The following is a 15,754-nucleotide window of genomic DNA, read 5'->3' on the forward strand; positions in this document are numbered from 1 at the left end:
CCTTCTTTACCTAGGATTTGGGCCATGAAAATATTCTCAAACGTCCCCGGTACATTATCTATATATACATTAACACCAAGATCACAATACAGAGTTTGGTAGCTCTATGGGCAAGAGAATAGAAGTGGAAGAAAACACACACAGCATCATAGAAATAAAAAGCAATGACATTTGTTTTTTTTAATTGTGTAGAATGAACAGTGGAGATAAGGGATCTTTAAATAAGTTTTTAAAGTTTCTATTAATTGATTTTGTGAAAGGCATCACACAAAAGGATATGTTGCTTTAATAATTTTTAGCCCTTTAAAGAAAGTATTCGTGTGTTCTGTACATTGTATGGCATAGTGTTAATCTGAAAAATATTATTTAGTATTATATCTGGGTTGCTACTGGGTTACTTTCTTTTAACCTTTTCCCACCTTCTTCTATCTGCAAAAGTATTTCTCAAATAAAACATTGTGTCAAATAAAAAAACAAGAATTTAGGAAACAGTAGGTTCCGCAGTCCTTATTCATTGCGAGTAGTGCCCAAATGAACTCAATTTACACATATTACTGTGCTCAGCATAGGAAAGTTTAGCAGAATCGGGCCCTTAAGGCAAGTACAGCACATCACTTTTTTAGTGTGTGTGACTCTATGAAAAATAAGCCCAATTAGTAGTTGATTTAACTCAAAATGTCTTAAAACCTTGAAAGAAATAATCACCAGCATTATTTAATCTTCTTCTCCTACATATATTTTTTTTTTCTAAAAGAGCCCTCTAAAAATCATAACAGAAAAAATCATTGTGAGAACTACAAAAAATTCCTGGATGCCTGAAATAATTAAACAAGAGCAGCGGAAAGAGGAAAGCAGAGAGATCATGCATATGACGTCCTGGAAAATGCAAGACATTTTACCAGTACATATGTCCCTGCCTTGCCCCAGCACTCCCAGTGGAAATGTAAAAACGGGGTGACATTTTCACCTACCCCATTACTAATTTAGGCAAAGGAAAAGCTTGCCAAAAATCTATTTATAACAAAGCCAGCCAAGGCAGCAAGAGATAGTGGGGTCTGTGAGGGGTGCAAAACAGGTGCAGCTGCAGCGCGCATGATCGAAAACACTGGGGTCAGGATTGGTTAGAGCCAGACTCTGAAATATTAATCTGGCAAGCTCATGATAGTCATAGGGCTTTTCCATCATGATGCAGGGGCGGGGAAAATGCAGAGGGAGGGAAGGTCATTGCAGCACTGGGGTATAAATGCAAGTCACACCCGCCTTTTTCCTCAATGAAATAGTAAAGCAGGGTAGAGCGGAGAGAGAGGGAGGGACAGAAAATAGCCAAGAAAAAAGAAAGGCTTGGGCTCAGATAAATCTTGGCTTCACTTTAATTTTCGTCATTTGTAGTTGTGAATCCACATTGCTTCTCTCCAGATCCCTGCCAAGGAAACAACTCTACAAAGATGAAATACATCATAGGTATAGGGGGGTAAGTTGATATTTAATTTATTCATGGCTGCTTTTATTTTTGCTGCATGTGGGATACTTTAACCTTTGAAAATTATGTCTCATCTTTCTAAAGTAGCCTGCATTTTTAGTCAATGCCGTCAGCTCTGTAACTTGCCATTTAAACAGATTTTTTTTTCTCTAGTTATGAAAGAAGACGTGTTCAAATAGTAAAATATTTTTAAATGAATAGATTGAAATAGAGGTCCCTCAAGCTGGGAAAGGGAAGGACTCTTCATGCAGGGTGAGATTTTAGTATCCCAGTGACAATTGCTTTTAGATGGCGATAGAAAAGTCAGTGAAAGAAATAAAATGGTGATAGAAAAGTTCCTAAAATTAATGCCAAAAGGACACTATTTTTTCCTCCTCCAAATGAATGAAAATTGAAAGCAGGGCTGCATAAATAGGATGGCAACAGGGAGATGTCAGATCTCACAGATTCATTGACTGCAGTGAGACTAGGACAATGGACACCAGTCTGGGGATCAGATTTTATTGTTATTACTGAGGAAAAGCATGTCCACGGTTAAATGCTTCTTCACTAGCACATTCAGCCTTGAGGCCATGATCAATTAGGGAGGAAACTCTTTTGGATCTGGATTTAAATTAGCAAAAGGGAGTTTGAATCCAAATCTGCCCCAAAACACACTTCATCCATGGGGGGGGAAGGAAAACTCCCAACTCCTCTAGCACTAATTATGAAGGAAATATAAGAATGGGGTGGGGGAGGTTTCTTTTTTTAAGCATTTCCCTTTGGTGGCATGTGCTCAGTGTTTCGTGGATAGCGAATGCACACCACACCTATAGGGATTATAAAAGAAAATAATATAAACACGTGGCACCTATTTTTAAAGTCATGCCTTGCGTGGGAGACATCTGCTCGGCCACCCCCGGGTCTTGCTCTCATTCCTGGCATTTCTTTTTAGCAAGAGCTGCGGTCTTTTCAGCGCCTGTTTCAGCAGGGCCTGAGGGGAAGGGAGCGGGGCGCAGCTGTGTTGCCCCCAGTGGGGTCTGGGGGAAACTTTCCCTCCCACCCTCCCCGCGTGTGAGGGAGAAGCGGCCTCAGCCCCTGCGCTGCTCTGTGAGGGTGGGGAAATGGCGGGAAGCGGAGCCCGCGCGCGGGCGGCCACGACCGTTATTAACCGGCCGTTATTAGTGCCCGCCACGAGGTGGGAGGGAGGGGGGAGCACCAGCCAATTAGCACTCAGCGTGCTCCGCCGGCCGGCCGGGGAGGCGGGAGATTTAAACCCTCTAAGGCGGACGCGCGCGCGGGGAGGAAATGAGACACAAAATGAAGGGCACAACTAAGAGCAAAGAACAGAGCCCCACAGGGTTTCCCAAAAGGAATCCCACAACAGGGACAGTTCTCCCCCCTCCAAATGAATTTCAAGGAGGGTGCTAGTTGTAGCCTGTTGCTCTCAGGACCTAGGCAGACAAGGGTCTTTAGGTAAACGTGGTATCTTTTATTTATTAGACTGGCTAAATGCGTGGACAAATTGTTTTTTGCAAGCTTTTGTCCCCCAAAGTCCTGGAAAACTGCCCCCAAAGCTTGCAAAGAACCATTTCCCCCAAACTTGAGTCAGTCTAACCTTTATCTAAAGAGCTTTGTCTGCCTAAGGAACCAGTTTGAATATTTAAGAGTCTCCAATCCCTCTGCGCCCGTCACCTAGGAAGTGATTCCCCCCACTGTTGTCTACCCTCGGGTCTCTATCCCCAGATCAGATGCAGGGTTGGTTTCCATGAAAGCAGCCAAAAAGCAAGGTGTTCCCTCGCCATGGAGCAAGCTAAGATCCAGCAAAAATGAAATACCAACACAGTAGTGAAGGGCCAAAGACTCATGCGTGGGGCATGGGGTAGCCATGCTGGTCGCAGACAAGGTCCTAGGCCTTCCCTCCAGGAAGAGCACGCGCGCCAACTGCAGATGCTTCCTCAGCCTAACCAAGGGTTTTTCAACACAAAAGCTTGTTAAAAAATGTTTTCCAGTTATTTAAGTTGGTCTAATAAAAGAGATCAGATTCACCCAAAGAACCCTGTCTGCCTAAAAACTCATTTGGGTACAAAAGACTCTTGATTCCCCCTTAGATACACCGCTGGGCATTAATTGCCAGTTCTCTCGCTCCTGACTCTGGATAAAAGATAAATGCAACGTCCATTAATTTACCATGGAACCCATGCTATGAATAACATCTGTAGCCACAGAAGTGGGGAAGCCACATGGACTGTGTCCCAGACTGTTTCCTTTGCTTATCTGGTATTCGTCCCCATGGTATCTGCATACCAGAGTTAGTGCTGACATCTGTGCTCCTTTAAACAAGGTCAAAACATTTTTGGGGGGTCCCTGCATGTTGCCAAAAGAGCTGGGATGAAGAGATCGATTTGCTAATTTCTCACCGAGTCATTTGGTGGAGGCTGTCCTCATAGGAACCCTTTTCAATGAGCCATATTTCTCTTTTATAAGGGAGAGTTAAAATCTCTAGATTGGTATTTATTTTTCCTTGTATTATATTAATGGACTAGGTCTCACGATATTGCTTCTGGCTGTACTTGCCTATGATCCTATGGAGTCTGGTTAGGTTTTTTTTTTTTTATCTAGGAGGTTAAAAGACTAGAACTAGGACTTTGAAGGTTTTATTGGATTTGCTATGAAACTGTTTAATCAAAGTTAAGTTACATTTGGGTAGAAGTAACAACTATCAAAGAGAAAGTTATGAGATTAATATAAAACCCTACCTTTTAATTATAGCAAATAGCCCTGATGTATGCAAATAAGAGATATATGTAGTAAAGGTTTTGTAACTGATGCAGAAGTGTCATTATTTATATTATAAAATCCTATATAGAAGTGGCGTTAGTCTAAGTTATGCATCAGACTTTCCAATTATCTTAATTTTAATACATCTTCCACAATTCTGCTTCAAATTTTTATTTAGTGTAACCAATGGTGGCAAAACCACTTTGACCAATAGACTTATCAAAGCACTTCCAAACTGTTGTGTTGTGCATCAAGATGACTTTTTCAAGGTAAGAAAAATTCACTTGCTTATTTATTTTTAAATACTTACTGATGTTTTGTATATTTAGTGGAAATATTATGTCAGCGTCTGCATTTTGTATACACGTAAGTTTTGCTGTAACATCTCTTTGGGATATAAATATTTGGCCTGTGAATTGCTTTGGACAGATAAAAACACATTTGTCTTATACCAAACAATAATGTGTGCTAGTCTCACACAATTTGTGTAACTCAGAATGTTGCACTAGCAAAATTTATATATAGAGAAAGACTGTCTGTGGTAATTTGCTTAAATTTCAAACCAAGTACGTTTAACCCTTAGTGAACAGTTTTGTTCAACTGAACTCTATTTTTACATCAATTTACTTCCTCTTTCCCCAAGCTTATTTCCTTTCCTTGCTGTTTGCTTTTAAATTAAACACAGTGTATACACATTTGCAGCTTTATCATTTCAGAGGAAACTGCATGTTACAAAGAAAACAAACCTATACGTCTTCAAGTTGGTGAAGACAGCTTTGTATGGAGTGATGGTCTATTTACCACAGTTCAGTCTTACCTCTATTAGATCCTGATCCAAAGCCAGTTGAAATCAGCAGAAGGACTCCTTTGAATTCAGCAGATGCTAGAACAAGCCCAAAGTAATGTCAGGGCCCAAGTCAGGTTAGAACTTTGTTACTGAATTGTGTTACCCTAAGTTGAAACAATCTCATAATTGTTAATAACAGTTTGATCCCACTTATGGAAGTAAGAATAAGCCATGAAATAACACAGCTGGACAACTCTGTATTTTACAGAGAACTCTGTGTTTTAGCCCCAAAATATAAGACTTTTTTCTGGTGTTGACAAGAGTTGTAAGGCCCATTTACTGTCTGTGCATTCAAATGTATGCACACCCTACTACATAGAACAAAATAAAATATATTTATTGCAAAGGTGAAACTGAATCAAGATGCAATTTGTAGCCCAAGTTGGAAAAAAGTGGAAAAGGGGTAGAATTCATTCCAATTTTACAGTAAAACTTATCACTTCCCTCTGGCATATTTACTTCAAAAAGTATTTAGTCTATGAAGGTGGATATCTATGCTGCCTTCTGCCTGACTTAAAATCGGTTACTGAAAGCAGAGCTGAGATTAAATGACTTGTACCTTATTCAACTACATCTTTATTAGAAATGTTAGCTAAAAAACATATCATGTAATAGCAACTGTACCTTAATACTACCTTTATTTTAAGACTTACGATTCAATCTCTTAACCTAAAAACAGGGGCCTATATTTGATTATTATACAATATTTTAAACTTAGAATCCCATTGGAAAAAGTGGCTCACTTAGAGCAAACTAACTTTTTGAAGCTCTGAGGGTTGGTGGAGAATGGGGTTATAAAAAATGTAACTTCAGACTTTACACATGAAGGATTTCTGTTTTGTTAAGTGGACGCTTGCTTTGTTGTGTATTACAATAGTGTCCAGGTTGTGATCGAATCGTGGGTAACTGATCACCCTGAGTTTGCAGCAATGTTTTATTGCTCACTATATTTCAGCCACAAGATCAGATAGAAGTCGGGGAAGACGGCTTTAAACAATGGGATGGTAAGAGCGGTGTTCGCTGTAGGATGCAGTAATGTATATATTTTCCTAAGTATTTCTTCTTAACTATAATCTTAAGATTTAATGGTAATTTATACTTCCATATTACAAGTTCTTATTTACACACTTTCTAACTTAGGTTGTTTGTGGTATTTGACTGGTTTTGTTCCGTTACTTTCTTCTAACTAGTGCTGGATTCCCTGGATATGGATGCAATGGTGAACACTGTGCGTGCATGGATTGAAAACCCAGTGAAATTTGCTCGTTCCCATGGTGTGAATGTAATACCTGGCTCAAAAGAGCCAGACTCCAAAGATATCCACATATTGGTCATTGAAGGCTTCTTGCTTTATAATTACAAGTAAGTGGGGTTATTTTGTTTGGTTGTTTGTTTTGGGGGGTGGTTAATTCTCTCCTTAAAGAGAATGTGTTGCAAGTGAAAAATGTTATAATAAATCTCAGGGCAGAAGCCTCCTTATAAATTAGCTAACTGATTGTGTTAATGCCGCTATGCAGTACTGCAGATAAGGACACAGTGACTTGCCTGGGGCCATACAACACATTGCCTTCTCGAGCCAGAAGTTGAGCTATTAGACTTACACCTAGATCTCTGCTAAAGATCAGAACTCCTTAGGCAATAAACTAGCAATGACTGTTCACACTTCCCTCCTACATTTTCCTGCAAACATGCCTCGACCTTAATTTGTAAGAATCGTCAAAAGGAGCAAGAAAGCACATTCAGTTTTCTGTCCTGCAACTCCTGAATAGGTTCTTTTTGTGACACAGATGCTTGTTAAGTAGTAATTGGACTGAGCCTAGCAATTTGTTTCACATTTAAGAAAAATTCTACATTTTTCCACCTACTTATTGTGGTAATTTTGATTTTTAAAAAGGGAGGGAAATACATTGAACAAGGAAGGTGGAAGACATCAAGTTGCATGTTACATATGCATGCACCCAAAGTGAAATGCAGCCTACAAATAAGGCAAAGAGCAATAGTAAAGTTGTCTTGCATTGAAATCTTGGCTCAAAACTCTTTGTAAATGGTTTCATGAGAACAAAAGATGCAATGGTAAAATGTACAACTGCTATGCAATTAGACTGCTTTTTGACAAGGATTCCCTAATGCAGCCTGTTGCTATTAGGGGTGTCTAACTGAAGTTTGTTTTGGCAGCCTGCCTGGATCCCTTTGCCTACACTTTGTCTGAATAAGGTGGACCAAAGTGTTTCTATAGAGGCAACAGATCCCTTTACAAACTGCATCATCTTGATGCAAGCAGCCTACATTCTGACTAAGATGGATTATTGCAGTCTGGGACCTAGTATTTGGCATCTATGTGGTCTCTATCTCCATATTAAAGATACATGCACCCATCAGCAGGATTCTAAAATTCTGGTAATCCCCTTCTGTCCAATCCTGCTATATAAATTTGATTGACTTGCAGCGATGCCCTGGTCTGATCTGATGTCTCTAGTTAGTGCAAGGAGGGAAGTAGAGTGGGGATTCAACTTCATGGGAACTTAATTCAGCCCAGATGTGAAAGAGCAAAGTCCCTGGGCGCCTCCAGATGAGTGCAGCTGTGCAGTATGTGGTGCCACAAACCCGTCTGCAGCACCACACACTGCACATTCAGGTGTTCCCCATGCTGCCGCTTGCAATGCAGATGGGGGAAGGGGGGTTGACGCCAGGAGATTCTGGGGTCAAAAAACCTCACACAGAAAAAAAGCAGGGCTGTGTATATGGTGGCAGCACACGGCCCAAAACCAGAGCCTGGCTGGCCAGAGCCACACTCTAGTTGCCAGCTAGGCTCCCAGCTGCAGAAGCACTGCAGCTGCAGCTCCCTGAGGCCGCCAAGGTCCCAGGTAAGGTTGCTGGCCCCAGCCTCCCCTACCCCACCTGGGGTAACCTGCCATGCACCACAAGGCGCATGGTGTGGGCATTCCCCAGGGACAAACAGAAGTGGCACAAGGTCTGCTGCTTCTTGTCCCCAGATGTCCGCATTTGTGTGGACATGGCCCTTGTGTTCTTTCCTAAAGTTCATTGATTGATTAGTTTGCCTTTGCCAAGTAAGTCTGTTGAGGTGTCTTTAAACACCTTGCTTCTGTATAGTAGATGAAAATATTTGTGAATCTGTCAGATTGACTGAGATGTCACTTGTCTAACACGAACAGTTTGAAGCAATATGGCAAATAGAAATCATAGATGAAAAATGAAGCAAACTATTCATTGCAGGGAGTTAACAGATTTAGCATGTTTGCATTTCTCTCTCTTACGGTTAAGAATGTAGATGACTGATTGATTTAAATTATTTCCCCAGACCACTGGTTGACCTGTTTGACATACGCTACTACTTGGCAGTTCCATATGACGAATGCAAAAGGAGAAGAAGGTAACCTGGTTGCTTGGTTTATATGTAATACACACAGTCAGTACTAGACCTAAATATCAGACATTGGGAAATAGAAGCATATTAGTCACTTGCCTGTGATAATTTTATTTTTTATATATAGGCATCACTTTCAAACTGAAGTTACAATTTCAAACTTTTGTGTCAACTGGAAAAAGATAACTAATGTGTTTTTTGTCCAACATTTAACCTCTAGTTGCTTCATGAGTGTAGTTTTCTTTATAAATAACATGCAAAAGTTCAGTTTTTTTAGTTCCACTGTATACAGTGACGGTGCAGACTTTCCTAATACTGAGTTTGCAGTAAACCTCAAAAGGATTTAACTTGTTCTGTCCTCATTCAGTCCTGGGCCTTCTAGCAGATAGACTGTGGAATATGGACAGCTAGACTGTAACCAGCAATTCTCTCCAAAAACACTATTGGACAGACATTAGAGGATAATTGGCTTTCAGTATTGTACTAGAAACAGTGCACGCTCAGTAGTCTAACATTCTTTTTCATTTTATTACTTCTAGTACACGTAACTATACTGTACCTGACCCTCCTGGTCTCTTTGATGGACATGTCTGGCCCAAGTATCTTAAACACAGAAAAGAAATGGAAGCCAATGAGGTTGATGTTGGTAAGTCACTTCAAAAGCAAATCATGGACCGCTGTAGTACCAATTTTTAAGGAAGCTAAGATTTGTCTCCAGGTTTTAATTCCCTGTTGTGATACTGGGGAGCGTGGAGGTTCCTACTGCCACTAGCCTAGATTCTTCTCTGCTAAATTACAGTTTTGTTAACATCAACAAGGTAGCTCAGGTACAGCGAAAAGGAAAAATCCCCACTGTCTTAGGCTAATATGTCAGAAAGAATCCCTTGGTAAGCAGCACTGCAGCACAGTCAGAATTAAACTGTAAAGTTTACTGCTTTTTGTCTAATGGGAAACATTAAAGACCACGCTGATTGCTTTTCCCTTGACCCAAAGGAAATTTGTTACAGATTTGCTTGGTGTACTACTTCAAATCACTTCAGACTCTATTTCCAGCTTTATAACATGGCTTGAACGCTGACCCACCTTATAATATTGTGGTGTTTAATACCTTTAGAAAGTACCTTGAAAGTAAATTCCTGTTTATAACCGTACAGTTATTCCTGTATATATGAACTAGGAGGAAAAATTGTGGAGTAAGATTTTTTTTTTGGACCTTGAAAAGTTAATTGAGTTTTTGTGCTGATCATGTAAAATATGCTTGTAGAATGTTTTTAAACTTCTGCATTTAGGCAGATTGGCTGCAAACCAATCCACTTATTGAATTTTCTTTCAGTTTATCTAGATGGATTAAAGTCTAGAGATGATCTTTACAATCAAGTCTTTGAAGATGTTCAGAATAAGCTTTTAAATAGTTCATAGGTAAGAACAGATCTGTTTCTGTGGGGCAGGGGGGAGAGGTGGGGGAAGATTCTCATGCTGAGCAACCCATGCCTTTTTATGTTTGGCTATTCACACTCCCTTGCTTACTTCGCAGGGTCTATGAAGAACCGAAAGATCCATGTACAGACTGATGTAAATAGTCCTTGAAACTTTAGAAGATAGAACTGGCTTATTTCTTTAATCTGTTAAACTCCTAGAAAATATATTTTGTATATAATTGAAAAGTGGAAGTAACTTATTTACAACTCACCAATCAGCAAGTTTTTAAAATCTTATTTTCTATTCCATTGGTTTAAACACGTCAGTTTTAAAGATGCATTTTTTATATAACTGAACACTTAGCTCCATGCAGACAACCACCATCTGTTCTGCTTATTTCTTTGTGTAGATATTAAGCCTTTGTATCAGTACCTTGTTTGTAATGCCAGATTTATAAATTCAGTAAAAACACATTTAAAGAGTTGGTTTTGGTCTCTTCCTTAGTGTGCTGAACAACTTTATTGTACTGGGGATGTGACAAATCAGAACGGCAAGAGTAGCATACGTGGTTGCTTACAGTATACGTAATCTCATTCCCCAACTGAAACGTGTAGCTTTAAACATAGGAAAAGCATATGAGGATGTGTTCTTCATTTTGAGGACTTCTGGCAAGTTAAACTGGATTATTCACATTAGCATGATTGCTTACAGATTCCTTAGTGTAGTGGCGCTTAAGTTTTTGACTCTATAGGTCAGATGAGTGGTATAGGGCTGGTCTGTGGGCTAGATTGGAGTCTGATCCTGGACCATGGGCCTTGATGGACCTCAGCTGGCCCGTGCACTAGAACTGGCCACTGAGGCCCAGCACTGCCCCCTCCTGGCCCCACATATTAGGATTGGATCTTGGGGCCCAAGGCTGCTCCCACATGGCAGGATCAGGCTGTGTCAGCTCCCACCACCCCTGCTGGCCCCTGTGTACTGGGCCCCTGTGTACTGGGGTGCTCAATCTAACACACAGGGCCAGGGGCTCCCCATGGGTCTGGAAATTTGGCAGTGGCAGATGAGACAGGGCCAGGGATTGAGCATCCCTGCCTTAGTAAAAAGAGCACAACTTAAATGCATAGTCTTTAGCAAAGCCATAAAAGTCACCAAAACAACCTTGTTTGCTCTTTTTGGGGGGAGTTCAACGGAAAATAAACTGGAATTTGATGGGTATATGTAGAACATGCAACTCCTACAGAAATCCAGGGTAATGTAACAATAGTAAAGGCTACGCAAACCCTCTTCCATTCAGTCATGTCTACCTAATACTATGTCCTGGCATCAGAAGCTCCTTGGTGTAGAAACCTTCTTTCTGTTAAGTGTTCCATCTTGAAAAACAGCCACTAACTAGGGATGTCCAGGCACTTCTGCAAGAATAAAAAAAGCTGCATCTGCTCCAGCTGCTAAGTCTATATTATTAACATTAACCTTTCCTGTTTTTTAATTACATTAAGCCTTGATAGCTAGGTGAGTTAAAGGTATATATACCATTTGACTAGGTATCAAAATACACTTGCTAAAGATAGGTTGTGCCATCAAACAAGTACTAAAGCACAAGCGATGCACCACTCTATAAAAACACTCTAAAGTTTCCTGAAGTACAAAGCTCACATGGACTAAGTACTCTGATCTATTTGATACTAAAATAACTTTGCTACTGTGTCAGCATTACACACTTCAGAACATTTCCTGACTTACCTCAAGAAGCATTACTCTAGAAAGCCAGTTGCTATACGTTGGTAGAAAATCTCTTATTTTAAAACATGTTTTAATGCCATTCCAATGATAGCAGATCGACTTGTTCAAAGGTCAGTGGGCTATATTGAGAACAAATCAGTTTTAGGATCTGGTCTTCCAAGTGTTAAGATTATCAAATGTAAAATGGGGAGGGGGGGCCACAGGGGAAAGGAGGGGGAAATAGGGAGGAAAAGCAAGAGTATTTTAGGCAGGATATAGAAAAACTTAAACATTGCCATTCATTCTTATGCAGGCTATAAAAAGACATATTTCTTCTGTAACCCTGCTCATTACTTGCATGCCTGAAGAGGAGACTAACAAAACTATAGTTATGCCCTTATGTGCCAGGACACTTGTCAATGGCAAACCTAAGGAATGTTTGGGCTTGGGACACAGCACTGGGATTTGTCACTGATACCTTGTCAGTCTGTTCTACATTATTTTATGGAGCATTTCCCACTGAATAGCTGCAGTCCTGCTTGCTGACAGATGCTTGGAGTGTCTGAATAATTCTGCTCTGGAATGCTGGCACGATAGGATTCTTTACAGGCCTCCCTATTGTTAACCCTCATGTTTAACCCTATTGTTCTCACTATATAAAAATAATGAACAATTCATTTTATTATTGACATTTAAAGGAAATTATATTCCCTTAGAAACATTGCTTTGGAGACGGTGCATTTTTACAGCCTCTGTTAGAGGCTCTAAAATCATGTCAGAGTCAAGCCTCACAGCCCTGCTAGGGAAAGCAATATCATCTCCACAGGTGAGGAATCGGGTGTAGAGTCTCTCTTCGCACCTACCAGATACTGAGAACCAGTAATGCCCCAGCCAGACCTTACACCATTCATGGTGGCTGCTCTAGTTTACAGCAGCTTTCCTACTGAAGCACTGGAAATCTTAGGAGCAGCGCGCATACTAGCAAACTCCTCCCACTGGAGGCAGTGATGAGATGAGCAACATATGGTCAGGCATTATGCAGTACAGTACCTCTGGAAACTGCTGCAGTCCCCTTTGCAGTCCATTCCTCAATACCCTTGCAAAGCAGCTACAGATATTTTCCACCTTTTTTCTATTAAACAAAGTGAGCAGTTTGACCAAAGTCATGGCCAAGCCTGGGCTCCCAGTCCCATTTCTAATCTGCTGCCTGTACATTTGCATTATATTCTGCAACATAACATTCTCAAAAAATATTGGAGAGAGATCATTATATCCTTAATAAGATCATCAAAAACTCCCCAAATAGGGATTTTAATATGGTTCTCCAGAGATTTCCTTAGTTGCCAGCAGGACACTCTGGTAACAGATCCCTCCTTTTAGGAGCATGGCATGACACCAAGTGAATGTGGACAGTTACATCCAGCAAGTGAGGGATTATAAATCAACTAGTAACTTCCAAGACCTCTTTTCCTTCAGTGGTATGGAATAAAACTGCAGGGCGAGACAAACATTCCTTGAGCTTTAGCACTATGTCAATCTTGCAGAGCTCAGTAACAACTGCTGCTATAGGATTTCCATATATCCTTTTAGGTGCTGACTCTGGTGACAAATATCCATGTGCAAGGGCTAGATTAAATGTACAGGGTCTGGGCTAATCTGAAGCCAACAGAGCTGCACCTCCTTGCATCGGCCCTGCATGTAAGGCTAGGAGTTGACTGGAGTGCATTAAGAAGGTAGAAACTGCACCCCTACAAAAAGTCGCTATCCGCAACTAACCTGGACAGAGCATGCAAGAACATACTGCTGGGGTCTGTCCAAGATTGGGGTGAGTAATCACCCTCCCCCAGGCCTGGAAACATCTTTAATTTCTACAATTTCATCACATTTCCCTCTTTGATATTGATTCTGTCCTTGGCATGACAGTCGTGTCAACTGCTCAAGGTTATCCTTGTGGCAGAGGGGAAGGGAAGAAACATGTGACTCGCAATGACTGACTACCACATTTTTAACAGAATTTTGTTTCTGCCAATGCTAAGCATTACATGGAGCTTGGAAGGCAGCAGGGTCCAGTGGAAACAGCCCCAACTTGGCACTGGAGACTTCATGTAATCCTGCTTCTACCACTTGCTTAGTAACACCCCAGTAGTTAGCATCTTACATTCCCCCAGAACAGACATGGCCAAGCACAAGTAGCCTGGCACTTTCCCCGACAATTAGGAGACATACAATCTCAACCTTCCCCTGACCTGAAGGCCAAGGCAGGAGACTATTGCAAACAACTAGAAGCACTTGGAATAGCACAGGAACTTGGAACAGTATCAGATTAGTTTACTTAAACAAATATGAGGCCGTGTTTCTAGGACAGAAGCACCGCTGCATTTAGGAAGAGGCTGTTTGGTGGCAGCCTCCCAGCCCTGTCTGCATGGAGGACAGGCAGTGATCCTCTATACAACTCCAGCTCACGCAAACCACAATGCTCCGAAAAGGACCAGAGAGATTCGGAGCCCCCTGCAGCCGGCTGTGTTCCTGCCCACCCTTTCCCCAGCACTTCTTCCCTGTGCAGCAGAAACCAAAGCCTCAGCCACATGTAACTAGAAACAGCCTCCTCCAGAATACAACACTCAGCACTGAACAACATGATTAAGATGACGGCTATGTGAATGTCATACTGGGTAACGGAGAACCCTTTAAACTCTAATTAACTGCCTCCTAGAAGTAGATCTATAGGTCACCGCTGTAAGTCACACCAGGCCATCTGTGCTGGGGCCCTGTTTTGCCTCTGCTTGCTTTCCTCTGTAACACTCAATCCAAATACCATCCAGAGTGGGACCCGCCAACTTCACCGCTGTGCCGAACGTTCAGATCATTGTGTGCCGGTGTGCTGCCTTTGTAGTAGGAAAAGCACAAAAGGAAGGGGTCAGGAGGGAGAAGACTGCAAAGTACTCCACAGCTAGTGAGAGGATGAAAGGGAAGCCACAAAAAATTCAGCAACCAGGGCCAAATGATTGGGGGTCCTCCCTTCCTGAGAAATCCAGCTAGGGCCAAGGGAAAGTAATAGTGCAAATGCAGCTGGGAGTGACCCTTACAAGATGATCTGCACTGCAGTGTTGATTGGGATGTGCAACAGATTTGGAAGTCACAGGCATCCTTTCCATCTTTCCTGCCCCACTGAGCCCACCCCTAGCATCTCCATTCACTGCTCCTTGACTCTAGCAATGGCACCAGCTCCTAGCTCCCTTCCCTGTGTCTAGAGGGGTCCCTGAGGAAGAACCTGGGTTTCTTTTTCCTCTCTCTCAGCTCCCCTTGCCTCACACTCCAGATCCTTTCTGAAAGCTCAGTTCTCCCACAAAACCCACTGAATACCATCAGTTCCCAGCTCCCCATCTGAAAGTCTCAATACATCTTGCCTGGCCCTGACTCTTCAGCCTGTCAGCAGCTTGGGGGAGAAGTGACAATGTGATCTGCAGTTCATAGAGACCCCTGCTCACCCACTGCTCTCAACAAATCATTACTAGATGTCAGGCCCTCATTGACAGGAGCCCGCTGCTGTTCAAGGGAAGTGGATCCAGCAGCTACTAAAATGTCTCAGACCTGCCTAACCCCACTGAGCAGGAGCCCCACTGAGCTGAGCAGTGCGAGGCACCCCAGCACCAGCTGTAGGAGCCAGCACCAGGTTCCTCCAAGCCCCCTTCACACCCATGATGAATGTCTCTGGCTGCATCAGGTGTCAGTTTTCACTGAGTTTGGAAGATATCGGGGGGGGCAGGGGGACTTGGTAATTTCCACTGGACGCCAGCCCGGCCGACAGGCCCTGTTTGAGGTTCCCCCGCCCGCCCGCCCGCCCGCAAACACGTGCTAGGGCCCTGCTATGTGAACAGACCAGGAGAGGGCAGGGAGTACAAGAGCCGGGCAGGAGGGTCAGAGACAGCTTCACAGCTTGTTCCAGGCCCAGGAAGGACAGCGTTCCCTGGGCCTCTAGGCTACTGACCCCTCACGCTCGCTTGTGTTTCATTGCCAGCTGCCTTCAGGTTTAGCCACCTGAGGCTTTACAAATAAGAGAGCCGTAACCTCGACAGTAAAAGGGAAAGGGCCAAGTCCAACCTGCACATTACTCAGCTCGGAGAAGGGGAAGGGGGTCTTGGGA

At 42.3% G+C, this 15,754-nt stretch overlaps 1 protein-coding gene across 1 annotated transcript; it reads left to right on the top strand.

Moving 5' to 3' along the window:
* Window positions 1–1,263: 1,263 nt before the first annotated feature.
* Window positions 1,264–10,375, top strand: NMRK2 (nicotinamide riboside kinase 2). The gene is made up of 8 exons (XM_019556971.1): window positions 1,264–1,471; window positions 4,419–4,509; window positions 6,043–6,091; window positions 6,278–6,449; window positions 8,407–8,478; window positions 9,012–9,118; window positions 9,806–9,891; window positions 10,007–10,375. Exons 1-7 carry the CDS (start codon window positions 1,446–1,448, stop codon window positions 9,889–9,891), a joined length of 603 nt encoding a protein of 200 aa, XP_019412516.1. The 5' UTR covers window positions 1,264–1,445; the 3' UTR covers window positions 10,007–10,375.
* The last annotated feature ends 5,379 nt before the right edge of the window (window positions 10,376–15,754 follow it).

The sequence above is a fragment of the Crocodylus porosus genome, unplaced genomic scaffold (genome assembly GCF_001723895.1).
Source record: "Crocodylus porosus isolate Cpor-Errol unplaced genomic scaffold, CroPor_comp1, whole genome shotgun sequence".
NCBI lineage: Eukaryota > Metazoa > Chordata > Crocodylia > Crocodylidae > Crocodylus > Crocodylus porosus.